At 35.7% G+C, this 16,225-nt stretch overlaps 1 protein-coding gene across 6 annotated transcripts in view; it reads left to right on the top strand.

Annotated features, from left to right (window-relative positions):
* Positions 1-16,225, top strand: part of VPS13B (vacuolar protein sorting 13 homolog B) — a 434,757-nt gene that overhangs the window by 127,497 nt on the left and 291,035 nt on the right. For all 6 annotated transcript variants that reach the window (XM_077187531.1, XM_077187521.1, XM_077187524.1 and 3 more), the window contains 2 exons: positions 10,464-10,598; positions 11,473-11,646. In XM_077187531.1, coding sequence (XP_077043646.1) covers positions 10,464-10,598; positions 11,473-11,646 — 309 coding nt within the window. The remainder of the gene's footprint in view (positions 1-10,463; positions 10,599-11,472; positions 11,647-16,225) is intronic.

Below are 16,225 nucleotides of genomic sequence, written 5' to 3'. Positions count from 1 at the left end.
ACAAGACTCCTTGCATTTGGATTTTCTTCTGTTTTTTATATCTTAACAGACAGCAAGGTTTTAACATTTCAAAAATTATTCACACTAATGAAGATTTTCTATTCTTGGCCCAGAAAAGATTATATACCAGGTTCTTTCTTTGTAATTCTGACAGCATGTGCATTGCTTGTTGATTGTGCAGGGTGAACGCTGCAGATTGCAGCCTGCCATTGCTGTGGTGTTCCATGCATGGGCTTCATGTATTCACTGTAAAGGTGAGATCATCATCTTTAAAGGATGGTTTTAATTTGTGTTGATGAATCAAGTGGATACTGTATTTAAGGAAGGGGAAAAAAGTGTATTCATGCAGGTTGCTGTCTGCAGTCCAAATTGCTGATCAGAGGGTCTTTATACACATCGGTAATGTGCTGTGCAATATAAGCTGAAATATATTCCACAAGGGAGGAAAACGGAATAGGTTACATACGCTGTTCCTAAGTGCAATGAATATAAAACTCCATTACTCACTTTAAGCAGGTGCTTTTTATATGAGGCTTTAAAGAAATATAAAACTGCTGGTGAAATGATTGGTTTGTACAGACACGATTTAACTTCCAGTACTTTGACCAGATAAAGAGGCTAAAAATATTTCTACAAACATTTCTTTAATGATTTCAAGGATTAAAGGTTAATATCCTCCTTGTGTAAGAAACTGCCATTCCAGACACTAAATGTATTGTTTTCTTTAAGTCCTCAGGAGTTACATAGACCATTTAAAAGAAAATACAAACATGTTTGTTAAAATTAGAGCATTGTGTTTTAAAGTTGATATCCTAAACAATCTACATTAGATTGTTGGAAGGAGTACATTGATATAAAGAAAAACAGTGTGGTATAGAAATTGTGAATAAGAATGATTCTTCAGTTAGAAAAACCCTCATCTTTAATGAAAGTGAAATTTTGTCATCTTTGTGCATGGAAAACTTGTAAAGGGGTAAACTTGGACCTTTTATTTAAAGCAGCATATACTTTCTGAGAAGGAGATTAATGGGAAGATTCTTCATGATAACACTGATCTACTGTATTTTAATCTTTCTGTTTAACTTCTGTCATATTTTATTTATCCACCCTATCTGAATGACTGTTTTCCTGTCATTTCCTACTTATTTACAGTAAGTGATTGTAGCAGCAATCTCTGTAGTCCATCTTTTAATCACGTGACTCTGGGCTTTCTTCACTTCCCAACTGAGGGATGTTAACATTCTTTTTTGCTTCTCCCCCATGCCTAGCAACTCAGGAAATTAACTGTTAATGATTACACTTTAGATGTTCCTTATTTTTGATAATACTGTTACTGAACGCTTCTGACCTTCTTTTGAATCTTTATGAACCTTTGCAATTTCTTTACTGCTTAAAGGATTACTATGTCCATCCTCTAGAATCCTCTTCTTGTTTACCTTTTTACTGGTCCATAACTGTGCTGTCCTATATTCAATAAGCTCCAATTGAGCCTGTGAGAGATTTCAGTGATTGGATATTGTGTTTGACAGCAAACAGGTGACCAGGTGTCATATGTGTTACAGGAAAGCTCACAATCATGTGTAGGTCCAGGTGATACCTGGCACTTTTTGTCTTTAGCATAGTAGGTGTGTTACATAGCACTGTAAGGTTTGAATCTGTTCTGGTGAAGGAGGCTTTTTAAAGGCAATGCAAGACTCATAGGAAATATTTATTAGTTTTATAGTTGCCAAATAGTTTCTTTGAGTAGATGTGCCTTAGAGAAAGGAGCTCCACAGGTGCAAGAGAAGGTGATAAGGTCTGAGATGAGCTCTGATTTGACTGAGAATTTGTTTTTTCATCCTACAATTTGCTGTCCTAGAAAGTTTCTCTTTAGTTGCTCCCCAGCTTTTTACTAAAAGAAGAGTTGTAAAGTGTAGAGTTTAATCCAGAGCCTAAGATAAATTGCACTTTTTGCTTAATGTGTTTGAAGATAAGCCCTTTGAGCTAGTCCTGGGTTGAATTTGAACTAGGCTAGATAGAAAATGCATTTCAGATTTTTGAGATCCTGTTAGCATTTACTAATGAGTGAAAGTGTTTTCATATATTTTACATGTTGACATTTAGCATGAGCTATTATTAGCCTCAGATACAGGAAAACTACTGTATTTGAAATGCATAGAAGTCTTGTACAACTGAGATGGAACGAACCAATTGCAACTGCATGGTTTCCAACCAAAGGGTGTCTTACTGATGATGGGAATTGTGAGCTCTTTATCTATCTATCTGTCTTCATCTTTTTCAGAATCTTGCCTCAAATACTTTACTGTGCAGGTTTCTCAAGTTCTTATTTATCTGTATCCCATACAGATGTACGCATGTCACTTCTAGCATTTGTCGACTGACAACACATAGGTTGAGGATTGATAGGACATGCTTTTCTAAAGTTACAATCTAGATTTTGATAGGGTTTTTTTTGCATTTTCTTGGAAGACAAAATTTTAATTTTATATTAATTTTAATTAATTTAAATTTTATTTTTATTTTAATGTATCAACTTTGGCTTCTACCAATTGTCTCAAATGATACAGAATATCTGAAATGCAGCTGTTGAATTGGGCAGAAAGAGAAAACAGTCCTTTTCTTTTTTAACCTTTTTTACAACAGCAGGAAGAGGAGCACTAAAGCTACTTTAATCCTGTGTCCTGATCAGTGTCATATTGCCAAATCCAAAATAATGACTTCAGTTAGGTCTGCTTATAATTGCTGATGCCTAAATAGTCCAAATGTTAGCAACAATGAGGTTAATAATAATAAATTGCCCAAAACTGCACTTTTCACATCAAAATTTTAGAGTTATTTACAATCCTGTCTATGTTTAAAGATGGAAAATGGTATTCCTTTTCTAAGTGTTGGCTATTTAGATCAAAAGGATCCTCAGTCCAACAGGGAGCAGAAGTCTGATGGTGTGGGATGTGGTCAGGGTTCCTTATGGCAGAGGGGATTGGGATTGTCTGCGTTGCCCAGGCCTGGCCTCCTCTGACATGTGGCATGCCAGGGGACAGCTGCTTGCCACTCCACAGCCCCACCTTGGTTTGCAGGTCTACAACCCATTTTCTGAGCTGCCCTGGTTTTTCCCCACAGCTGGTGAGGCAGAGCTGTTCCCACCTCGTTCCCCTGCTCTCACAGCACTCAGGCCCAGCTTTGTGCCTCTGCCAACTCCAGGACAGTTTTCAGGGCAGATTTCTCTCACAGAGTGATTGCTACTAGTGACATTCACATCTCCCCCCCTACATTTTCTATCCTGAAAGAACTTAGCAAATCCTGGGTAGTAGTAGTTTAAATAAATATTACTAATCACACGTGAAGCTTAGCAGTCAGTGTGCAACACTTGCAAATTGTTGTCCAGCTGTGCTCCAGTGTTAGGTACCATTGCAGGTGGAAACAGCACACTGGGTGTTACAGTAGGTCCATAAGGGAATGTTTCTATTACTAGAAGGGAGGCATAGTTGAAATTGTCACCCTTATCTTCACTAACATCACCTCCAGCGGCGCTATAAAAAGCACCTGGAGGAGGGTGTTTGGTCATCTGATTACTTCTTCTGGTGAATTTGGCAGTGTTAAGTTTACAGTTGGACTTGATGATGTTAAAGGTCTTTTCCAATGTAAATGATTCAGAGATTCTGTGCAGTTCAGTGGTAGCTGTTTAGTTCTTGTATGAGCATTCCAAATTAAAACCACATTTTACCTTACTGGATAAAATAATAAGATAATCACTTAAAACAGATCATCAATAAGGAATATTTAAAGCTTCTTCTTACCTAGAATGCTTTAAGCATATTATTCCAAATGTTCTATGTTTTCTTCAATGCTAGTTTTCAGTTTTTGAGCTACAGTTTTCTTATTTACCTCTCTATTTGAAGAAGGATTTTAGAAAAATCAAGAGGCTTTTGGGCATATGGGGACCTGTTTGAAGGCCATAGTGAAGCAGGAAGGTAAAGAACAGGATTTTGTCTTTTTAAAATGATTCTCCCTGTAGGTGAAATGCTGCTATTCTTTAGCAAGCTGGGAAATATTTTGCAATATGTAAATCTCTGTTTATAATGATGATCCTGCATCTTGTTTAGTATTTAGGTAATGGAGAAACCTTAGTTAGTTCACAGGCAGTTTAAGGATTTAAGTGATTAGTTAGAGAGATTTTAACATGTGCTTTTTGCAGCTTATATTCTGATGAAGAGAATGATACATACTTATATTGATAAATATTTTATCATTGTTGCCCAAGAACAAAGCAGCTTGACCTTCTTTAGGGAGTATTTCAGTCTGTCACTTAATTTCACGCTTTCATGCATTTACTTTTTCTTTTAGTACCATGGTTGAAGAGAAAATAAATTCAGAGCTGTTTTTTAGGAAGTACAGGGTTCTCTTATGTGTGGAGCTCTGGCCCAGAAGCTCAAGTCAGTAGAAAATCTGTCCAGTTCACAATATGTTAAAGGCAAGACAGGTCTACCATAATCCTGCTGTTGGTGCCCTTTTAAGTCATGGGAGCATGTGGGGATGGAACTATAGTTTCTTAGAATAGTGAAATGTAGACTAAGAACTGGTTGACACAGTTGCATGAAAATAAATAACTATGATAATCAGAATAGAAACTGTGACATTACATCAAGTTGAGTTAGAAAAAACACCCAAATAATTTACCTTGACAGTTCCTTAAAATAAGCTGCCTGAATGACTGTTTTGAAGAAGTCATAAAATAGTAGCCTGTGTGTATGTGCATTAGGGTTGCAAAATATGGTCTGTAGATTATGTTGACAGATTTAAAACATGCAATTGTGAGCACAGTGAAGATCCTTGAGGTACTTTGTTGCAAAGATTCAATTTTACTATGGAAAAATCGCAGAAAATACCTATACCCCAGCTTCTACATTTTAGGAAAACCTCTCTTTTTCTCTGTTTTTCCAGTTAAAAAAAGGAAGTGGGAGAGTTGTGGGAGGGTTGGAGGAGGGAACCTTAAACACAAGACCCCAGTGATTTCAGGTGATGTGTGTGAGGAAGCAGAATGATTGAAAGAGATATTGAAGTTCCTATGTTGCTGCTGTTTTATTGCAAATAAGAATGTGAAAGCTTTATGCTCTCCCAATGCTTTGAACGTGAGAAATAGGACTGGTGCCAGTTAGAGCTGGTCTTTGTGGCTTCTATTATGTTCTTTCTGAAAGGAGGAAGGAATTAAGTTTGGTTTTAGCTTGGAGTTCCTCAGAAGTGCCATCTCTCTAACCAAGCCCAATACAGACTCCAGAAATTCTCACTGAGAACTGCCTAAGGAGAGACTGAATACAGATGAATATCTCTTAGGAAAGAAATGAGGTTTCTCTTATGCTTCAATTTGTTTACTAGCTTTTCTGTGTTAGTCATGTAAAACCTAAATATATGTTTCTGTGAAAATAATTTGACATTTTTTGTCATGATTCCAGTAAGACTTATGCTTCAATGTTATTTCATTTAGTTAATAGCTCCTTACTTTTATTCATGGATTGATCTTTTTACTGTTTGAAATTATTTTGACAAGTATGTGACAGTCTTTTACTATATCATGTTGCCAAACCATAGTTTATTGGTACTTAATACTTTAAATATTGAGATTTTTCCTTCTGAGGCCACAGACTAAATGTGGGGACAATTCATGTGGAGTTGCTTCTAGAAGTTTGTCATGCCTTATTCATTTCCTATTTCGTATTTTGCAGTTCTTTTATGAGCTTTCTAAATAATTACTGTATTTCAGGGATTTGTTGGCACGCAGTTCTGTCTGTTGTCCTCAGAATCAGTAACATTCCTCTTTTCTGGTTTTCTGTGCTTGTTATTGATCAGTTTAGATTTTGTTTCTTGGTTTGCTAGTAATTGTTGCAAATTCCCCTTATCACAAATGGATTGGTAATAGATGTTTGTTGGTAAAATCACTAATTAGGTGATGTTTTTAAACAGGCCTTAAATTAAATGAGTGCTTAGGTTTCTAAGCTTGCTAGAAGAAGTCCCGAGCTGATCTATAAAGACATAGTTGTGATCTGCCTTTAGCTGTTTGTTTCTCCCTGCTTGCATGTGGAATGACACTGAATGCAGGAACTTGGGGCAAGCTGTGTGGTTGGATTATGTACATGGAACAGACCAAAGCTATATCTGGAATGTTGGAGGGAGGATGTGAATACCTGTTTCAAAGTGTGGGAAAACCTTTCTTGACAGCACAATATTTCTGTATGTGTACCTGGATCACAACAGCTCTTCAGGCTTGGAGTTATAATTAAGGCGAGTTAGTGTGTGCAAGGTGCAAATTGTCAAGGTGTAGTAGATTTTAAGTTAGAAAACCTTTCTGCCTATTTTTGGGTTCTACCATATGGAAAGAACAGATTTTAAGTCTTTGGTGATATGAGGTATTCTATGTGTCTGAATCAAGTGAAATAGGCTATACTTGATCACTGAGTGTACACATGGCTACATATTGGGAAGGAAACGCTGGATTTTTGCTGCAAATCATTCTACAATGGACAATGTTTGCAGGAAAAAAACTCCAGACATCTAGAAAATTTATCTGGAAGGAGCCATAAGTTACATTTGATGGTGACTGGCATATGTATCTCTTCCTTCATAAAGTCTTTGATTCCCCTGTTCCTGGTGAAAATAATAAATTAACTGAAGAAAAAGTGATTTGTACTAAGAAGAAACACGTTGCCCTAATTTGACTCCACTGGGCATCATCAGGTAAATCTGAGTGGTGCTTTAGCAGGTGAGATTCCAGAAGAATGAGTACAGTGCAAGTTCTACTCTCTTCTCTAGCACCTTGGAAATAAGCCTTTCTCTACTTCATTTGCAGGATGTTGAATTTGCATAATGTTTGTTTGCTGTTGGCAATGTTAGATTTGGTTTTCCTAGTGTCTGTTCAAATTCATGCTCAATGTCTTAATTAAAATGTTGTGGTCTGTTTGTCTCCATGCAAATTTTCAGTTAGTACATGGAGGCAGGGAACATTTCTAATCTAGCAGTTTGAACATCTTCATACTCAGTCAATCCCTTAAAACACTACTTGAAGAAAAGTTCATAAACATTGAGGGGAGGGAAGGAAGCTCTAGTCTTTGCTTGCTTAAACATTTGTTTGCTGAAATAGGCGTTTAAGGAATATTTTAGTTCTGTGAACAACTGCTGAGACTTCAATTTTATAATGGTACCACGATGAAAGAAATAAGGGAGACTATTCGGGAGGAACTAAAGTTACAGGGATGCGATCTACAAATAGAGGCATATGAAGGAAACAAGGCTTCTTTCTTCTCTGTAGAGCAGCTTGCCAGTTTGACAAGTTTATGAGAGATGGCTCATAATTTCCAAAAATTTTCAGACTGAAGAAAATGGCCTCCTATTTTAAACCAGTTCATTAGAAATGGTTCACTAAAAGTCTCTAAACTTTCTGTGCCTTGAAAACGATTTGTGACTTGGCCAGGGCAATCACCTTAAGTTTAGGTGATTTTTGTCTTTGTGATGAAAGTCTAGTTAGACATTCTGAGTTTCTTACTGTGCTCTCTATATAGGATTTCAGTAATTAATAAATAGGGTTTTTGAGTATCCATCAGTCCAGAGCTGGAATTTTTTTCTGGCAACTTCTCCTTGGTTACTGTGCTGTGCTGTAGTTATCAGGTGTTGAAGCTGAAAGCAGGTTGGCATTTGACATCAAAACAACATAGAAAAGGAAGGCATGAGATACTCTGTATTTTCCCAATTCTTCCCTATTTTCTGTCAAATAGTTGAAAACAATGGACAAAGTTTTTATGCTAATCCTGTAACAGAAAAAAAGCCCAAAAAACCTTATTACTGCTACCAGTGACTTCTTCATATGCATTAAAATATGATGGTTAATTCTATGACCATGTATTAGGGGTTTGTGGGTTTCTTTAAAGCCAAGCCATGAAGCTTTCCTGGCTTCCCATCGTGGTCCTTAACTGCTGGCTGGGTGAAAAGCAGTTCCTTGGCTCATTTGAGCAATGCTTTGCTGACTGTCATAAATTTGATAACTGGTCAATTGAAGAGGGCAAATAGACTCATGTTTTCATGAAGGTTGTAGAAAATAAATGTCTTGGATAATGCTGTCATATCTTGCTGAAATTCAGTAAGTCCAGAAGTTACTTGGTGAGAGACTAGGAGTAAACAGAAACAAAGAGTGAGCATAGTCACACTTAACTTGGTTCCTTTTTCTCAGATAGGATACTAAAGTAAAATTTAAGTTATGCCTGTAAGTAACATGGACAGTTTTAGTATCAATGTAAAGAAGTTGTCCAGGATAATGCATCTAAAAGTGAACTCCATTATGGAAATTATTTAGTTTTAAAAGTACTTCGTCTTCCATAGTGAAGTGAGAGAAGTGTATTGCACATCACACCTTTAATTTTGATTCTTAAAAGAATTACTGAAAAATGAAAACAGCAAGAAACTACCAGTTTTAAGAGGGCTTAAAAGACAGGGATCAAATTGTGACCTCAGTTTGATTTGCTTTAACTGTAATATTGGCTGCCTACAAACTGTTTAATAATCTTTGTTTTGGAATTGGCAGAAGATGGATATTCCCCCCCCCCCCCCCCCCCTTTTTTTTATTTTATTTGAATGTAATGGCCTGTATTTTGCACAAATTTTTAGGAACTATGAGGAGGCAGAAATACCTGCAGATATCCTAGTTTCTTTTGATAAATTCATGTATTGTGTCAGATACCGTGCCTTAGATCAAAGGGGATTTTCAGCTTTAAAAGAGGCTTACCCTGGACAAAAATGGGAGTGAGGGTCTGTTTACAAGACAAACTGGTAGTTGGTCTTTCAGTCTGAGAACTGATGGGGTGTTGTAAGGGAAGGCACGCAAATTAGTTTCAGTGAGTATTCTTTGAGCCTGAAGCCTTCCTGAGTCACAAATTAGGAAACGTCTGGACATACCCCAAAGACAGAAGACAGGGTAAATTTTGATAAGAAATAATACCTTGAGTGTGGAACCTACTTTCAGATGGCAGTCTGCTTTATCACGTTCTGCGTGTCCCTTCGTGTGTTTCTTCTTTCTTTCTGTCTTGGAAAGTACTTTTTACTCAAAGTTTATTTTAATGTTTTACCAGAAAAAAACTTGAATATATGTCAAGACTGCTTGCTAAATGATTTTGTATGCAGCACAAAATATTCTTCGATCTTTAGGAACTGGAATAGGCACAGTGAACTAAGCATAATTACCAAGTTTAATCTGAAATCTTCTGTTCCCTATAATTTTTTTAGGATTCTTTTCCTTACTAGTTAATATATATTAGAGGTTGTTCTTTGAGTTAAGTCTTGGAGAGATTTTGAAAAAAACCTAAATAATTAATTCTGTAGATGATTACACTTTAATGTGTTTAATAATCTTGAAATATGTATAAAATTGCTTTTTTACCTGATATTCCACAATACTTTCCTTGCATAATTATGGATTTTGGAACAAATTCTATGTTACATACATGAGGAAATGGTTCCATAATTATACTAATGTTTGCATAATTAACAAGCTGCTTGCCAATTTTAACTGACAAATTCCAAGTTGCTTCTGCACGAAGGGAAAAAGAAACCATAAAAAAGGCAACTTCTGTTAGTTTTTCCTTTCATACTTCTTACAGGTGTTGAAACTATTTATTTCTAATTTGCAAGTGAATTTATGTGTTTTTTTTCTGATAGGCAGTGCTGTACAGATTTGGAGGGCTGGCTTCCTCCACCTATGCTCTGGGGCTGTTTTGGGGGGCTGCCCTCAAGCTCTGCCAACAAATCTCAGTCCTGGCTTGTACAATCCCCTGCTGCTTCTGCCTCAGTTCTGGGCAGCTCTTCAGAAGTGACTGCCAATAGCACTGACTTCTTCCAAGTGGTGCAGTAGTTTTCTGGTGCTCACAAATGGGGGCTGAGGAAAGACCACCAAAACTTATTTCCACTTGTGACCCAAGGCAAGGTTTGAACTCCAGTTTCCGCTGAAAAATGGCAAGTGTGCCATTGGCCTTCTGTACTGCTCAGCTGCATGGATCTAATGCTTTACGTAGCTACTGAGTAAAATGTTGATGTCTAAATAAAAGCTGAAAACACTTAGTCATTTTAAGATCCTGAAATTAAATGGTCGTAATAAAAACATGAAGGATAATAGTTGACGTGGCACTTACAAAGTGAGAATGAAAGTATCTATGTGTATATATGCATATTTGTTATTTCAGTTTCTAAGTGGTCTTGTGTGTTTTCCTCACAGTATTTATATATATTTTGTGCATAACTGTTTGTATTAAAAAACCCATATGCAGCATTCTTTCACTTTCATTTAAAACCTGTGAATCACAACAAAAATGCTGTAAGAACATCTAAGGTAGATAATTAAAATATAATTAAGTTTAAATGCCTTGGTGAAGGAATATAAAAATATTTAAATTCAACAGGCTAGTACATTTGCAGTTTTCTTTTATTAGGTGTGAAATCTAAGAATCCCCTGCCAACTCTTGAGGGCTCAATCCAGAATGTTGAATTGAAGTACTGCGGCACATCATTGGTCAAATGTGCCTCTGGGACCGTGGGATCAATAAAAATTTGTGCCAAAGCCCCAGGTATGTGCAGCTGGACCATGTAAAACTTTATTGCCTGTATAGGAGAATTGGCCTTGTTTTTTACAAGGGGAGTTACTGAAACAAGAATTTACTCATTGTTCCTATGAATCAGAGAAGGGTTTTTGTATTCTGTTTTGGGGGTTTGTTGTTTTTATTAAGTATGTCATGATGATCCAGTCTTGCCTAGTATAGTCAAATTTTACACTGAATAAGAAATTTATTTTTTTTTCTGCTGAGACAAATACTAATCAGGAAGCATTCAAGAAATAGGAAAAATACAGAATATTTCCACCTAGCTTTATCCTTAGCATTATTTTGGTGTATTTTCTTGACTGTTTAATGCCTCATTTTCCATTAATGCTATAGGTATGTATTTTGCTTGTAAAGTTTTTGCAGACTCTGTGATTTTTATTTATTTTTTTTTACTTCTTTAATACAGTTTTTCCTGAGGAGCATGTGGGAACTTATCAATGTGTATGATGTCTTTATGGATAAGCAGCTAAGGTCAAGAACATTAAAAATTAAAGAAAATTAATGAAAATTAAAAATTGAGTGTCTTTAAATTGAGTTCATGGTGATGTTTAAGTAGATTATTTTATAAAATTTTATAAAATAATTTATAAAACAGTATAAAATACTGTTTTAAAGATAATCAATTACTTTATTTGAAATCCTCCTGGAAGTCAAGGCATTTATAAGATAAACATTAAGTAGATTGCCAAATAGTTTATGTGATGCTGCTCTTTCTATTTGCTCTTTTAATTCTGTATTCACAACGTAAATTAATAGATGTTTTCTTTGGACTAGTAAATGTTTGTCTTGAAAATTTATCTTGTTACACTAAAAGCAGTAAGGAATCTAATTTTTATCTTAGGTGATGGTGGAAAAGAGAAGCTGATTCCTTTAATTCAAGGCCCTTCTGACACCAGAGACTTACACAGCAGTAAATGGCTCAATGAGAGTAGAAAGCCAGAATCTCTCTTAGCTCCAGATTTGGTAGCCTTTACAATCCAAATTCCCCAGTATATTGACTACTGCCATAATTCTGGTAAGTACAAAACTCTTGTTAAACTGGTATCACATTACATTTTTCCTATCCAATGTGATTTTCAAAAGAGGGGCTTGATATAAAATGTGCCAAATGTCAAAGTATCTTCTAAACACTCTGCACACAGCTGTAACTTTAGCTCACTGTGAGACAAAAGAACTGAAAGCTGTATTTTGATTTATGTCTTCTTCAATAAGGAGTGCTTCATTAACTTTGGTTGCTTTTTAAAATAATTATATGAAACTTTTGTAAACTTCAGGAGGGGGAGGGAGGAGAGGCAGGATCCATGTTGAAAATATTAGTTCCAGTCTCTCTTCCTGGTACTGGGTTGGCCTTCTTATACAGAAGTTGACATACTGGATTCTAAATGGTTCATATAAATTTATTATTAAGAATTTGTTTATCATAAAATTTGCTAACAATAAAAAATAATCTAAAAAATACTGCAGGGCACACGTCCGACCTCATCAAATTTAATGTTGTGGTGGCCTTAAATAAGAAGTTAATAATTTGTGAGAGTTGTTTGGCTAAATTTAAGGGTGTTGTTGACTTTGTGGGCATAAATACTTTTACCTGACATTCTTATGGTTTCTGTGGTCTTTAAACAAAACATTGGTCTGTTTTAAGCAACACTGAAAATTTTTAAATATGTCGAGTTTAAAATAACTCATGTAGTTTGTGAAATACACATGGAACTGGGTTTTGCTGTCAGTGTGGTGCTTCTTAAAAAACCATGTTTTCATGTTTTTCAAAGCTTATTCTGTGGCCATGCTAGGCACGGAATGAAAAGTGGGGAAAAAACAATCCAAAAAAGTATCTACGTTAAGGAAAGTAAAAGAATTACCTGATCCCAATATTATGAAACACAGAAGTAACTTGAACACTTCAAGTGTGCATTTTTTCTGTATTTTTTTCCTGTGAAATGATTCTTGAATGTCATTAGTCTGAAAAGTAACAGTGAATTTATTACTGTCATTGGAATTTTTATGTGCATATGTAAGCAACATTTGATTCTTACAGAGTAAATATTTGTAAGCACTGTGCACTCCAGCAGTTGTTAGGTTATTTTTTCAGTAATTGTACTTCTGTGTTTTTTGGATAGCATCATGTTGGAAATGTTTACAGCAGTGTTATTGTAACAATTATCTTCAGGTCCTGATCCTAAAGCATTGCCAAAAAGCAGTTCAGGATTCAATGATATCTGAATTAGTCAGATGAAGCTAAAATCTGTTGCACCTGTTGATTCACTTAAATACCTTTTAAATGTTCATAACACCAATATTTATTACTATGACTAATTGTTGTATTTATTGCCTTTTTTGAGGATCTTTTTGTTTAATTTTCAAATTTTGGTCTTAGTCTATGAATTCTAATTTAAAGGCTCTGTGGATACATATACTGTACGCTTACTGCTTTTGTTACAGGTCATAAGGATCACATACATTTTTGCTCATCAGTATTATAGATGTTCCAGTTAGATGGTTGGGAGTCCTTGATGGGTTGTGACAGGAGGTGCTTAATGAGAATTAAGGCACCAACAAGTGAAGTGCTGGCCAGACTCTCATTCAGGGATTTTGAGATACAAAACATTTTTTTGCAATAGACAATTGTCTGTGGTACCTGTTTTTTAGATGAATGGACATGCATTAAAAATGTGAAGATTTTAGAGTTGAAAATGTTCTGGACACTTCACTTGCTCCTTTAGCATCTCAGGGAAGTTGTATTGATTCTGTGTACACAATGGCTGTCACTAACCTGCTCTAGCTCTGCTCCTGTCAGGTGCACCTGCAAGGAGTGACAAATGAGAGGAGAAATCTGACTGATTTGCTCAAGCTTCAGTCTCGTTCAACAGGAAGAATGGCATACTGCAAATTACTTATTTCTTTTTTTTTAACATAAATTAAACCAGGAGTAATTAATGTTTCATTTGTCTCAGGTTCTGTACAAAGAATCACCAAAGCAAAAGCCTTTGCTTTCCAATGCATGCTGAAGAAACTGGGGCAATTTTAATACAGGAGATATGGCTATCATTTTCATTATTACTGTGAAAATTACATGTAGGGAAAACATGAAGTGCTTTGAGAGCATAAAAATGCATTTGCCATCAGTTGCAGTCACTTCTGGGAGTTTAAAAAGCTATACTGGATAATTTCACAGAAAAAAACCTCATCCCTTGAGAGTAAAAGGTTTTTTTAAGCTGTGTTACTGGAGGTGATTGTTCAGTACTGAAGTTGTTTGTGAAATTTTTCCTGATAATGTTGCATAGAGTATTCTGTAGTAGGAATTTGGACTAATCAATTCATTAAATTGAATGGAAAACAACTTGATCAAAAATTAAAGCAGTCGTTTGGATATAAAATGCTAAGGAGGAGGTTGTGCAAATGGCATGAGATACTTGAATAAATCAGGGCATATTTACCTGGTGAACAGGGAGGGGACTGTTCCTCCTCCTCGTTGCATCAGCAAGTGTCTACTGTCTTGTATCACTTGAACCATATGATCCAGGGTGATCAGGATGGTTGTGCAACTTCCTTTTACTGCTTGTCTGTATGTGGCCCTGCAAAGTTACAGGATGTATTTACAATCTGAGGGATAGAACATTTGATGAGATATCTTCCTTTTTGCTACTTCACTTGTGCTGTTGAGAGGAAGAGAAAAAAAGAATATAGTTCTAGCAGTACCATACTGCATTGAGTACAACCATTCAAAGGAAAAAGCTCTTTGAAGGGTTTTCAAAAAGGGCAGCATTTAGAGCATGTGATGTGTAGCATGTACAGTGTACGTCAAGTATAAAATGCAATATAAGTGCATACACTTATGATTACTGGTCAGGAGTGTTTTACTGTTTGATGCATAAAGTGTCATTAGCACGTGGAAAACTGATCCACCTATAGCAAAGGAAGTATTTAGGGACAAAGAACATAAATATCATTTTGTTTAGTCCTTATGCTGTAATTTTAATATTGGATACTTTGGTTGTATGAAAACTGCCCCAGGTATCTCTATGCATAGTTGTAAAAATCAGTGAATATGCTTCTCTTTAAACTGCAGCATGTAAATAAGTACAAGAGAGGAGATTATTCCATTACCCCGGGGCTTGGGAAAGTCTTCTTACTCTTTCTCTGAAATAAGCCTGGCTTTATTAACCCTGGGAGCAAGCTGCAGACCTTGTTTGTTTCACCTGGCCTTTGAGAGAAGAGAGAGATTTCAAAATGAATGCTGGTGTTAGTGGTTAATTACGAACAGCTGTTGAATAGATGAGGTGAGCTGATTAAGCTCTATTTGGTTTGCCATATTGAATAATTGGGAGTGCGTGCACAGCCAGTGTATGGACAGCTTTATTACAAATAAATCAAGAGGAACAAAAATAAAAAATACAATTAATAAAGTTTTCTCTGAAATCGGCTTAAATAGGCAATAATGCAGCAGTGAAATAAGGGAGTAAACAAAAGTACTTGTATTAATATCATGCTCATATGTGTCAAATTTCTACACTTAGTGGAGCAAAGCAAGAGTGGGAAGGCTTCTCTAATTTGTCAAAGCTGCATAAAGGCTGAAGAGCAAACATTTTACCTTATAAAAGTTGGTATTTCTTGTTTAAGTGATATGTTTCTCAGACTTCCAAAACCTCTAGAATTTTTTTTCTTCTATCAGTGTTTTGATTTGGATAAGATCACTCCATTCACCCCCTTCCCATGCCAAAAGGACAAAATAACTGAAGAAATGATATCTTCAGGTATGAAAAAATTGCCATAGAAGTTGTACCAGCAGGAACATAAACTTTTTTATTATTGTAAATGATCTGATTTTTATCTGTTAAAACTTAATAAAAAGGAGGTGAGAGATTAGAGATAAGTTTGGTTTTATGCTTATACACCTACCTATGCCCCACAAATTCCCCCTTTTTGCAGTTAAAAAAGCATGTTATTGATATATTTTTAAATTTAATTTTGACTGCTTGCACTAGGGATATTAGCTTGAATTTTGAAGCTGAAACAATTATATTTTTAAGTTCTCATCTAATTTAAATGAGTTCTTGTGGTAGCAAGTAAATAAGTAAAAAATCCTAGTAAAAGAGAATTCATAGTCTAATTTGAAGTATTTTGAAAAGATTTAACACAATGAATGAATAAAAATGGTTAGTGTATTGGAGTAATTAAAGACAATTCACATTTGTGGTTTGGACATAAATGTGTAAAAATTATACCCATCTATCTTATTACATTTCCTTTTCTCTCCCTGAGGATTTCACTATGTACTTTATCTGTAATTGTTGCCAGTTTTCTATCAAGTTCCCACTGGGCTTCTGGTGCAAAAAATCTTATCCTCTCGATGACAGAGCTTGCCTGAATGATTTCATGCTCTTAGCATTTTTGTTCACGGGAATTAGGGGGAGAATGTAACTGCAGCTGAACATAGCATCTATTTTTGTAATTTTGAAGTTTCGACTCTGTTATTGGAACTAAATGAAGAGATGCAGGTGTTCTCCAGTTCAAGTCCTCTGGGATTTTTTGATGGTAGATGCTTGAAAAGAAAATGCATGTGTTTCCAGAGTCAAACAGCAGCTGTGGACAAGGAT

The sequence above is a fragment of the Agelaius phoeniceus genome, chromosome 1 (assembly GCF_051311805.1).
Source record: "Agelaius phoeniceus isolate bAgePho1 chromosome 1, bAgePho1.hap1, whole genome shotgun sequence".
Taxonomy (NCBI): domain Eukaryota; kingdom Metazoa; phylum Chordata; class Aves; order Passeriformes; family Icteridae; genus Agelaius; species Agelaius phoeniceus.
The sequence above is the reverse complement of the archived record's forward strand: the minus strand, read 5'-3'. Positions and strand labels throughout refer to the sequence as shown.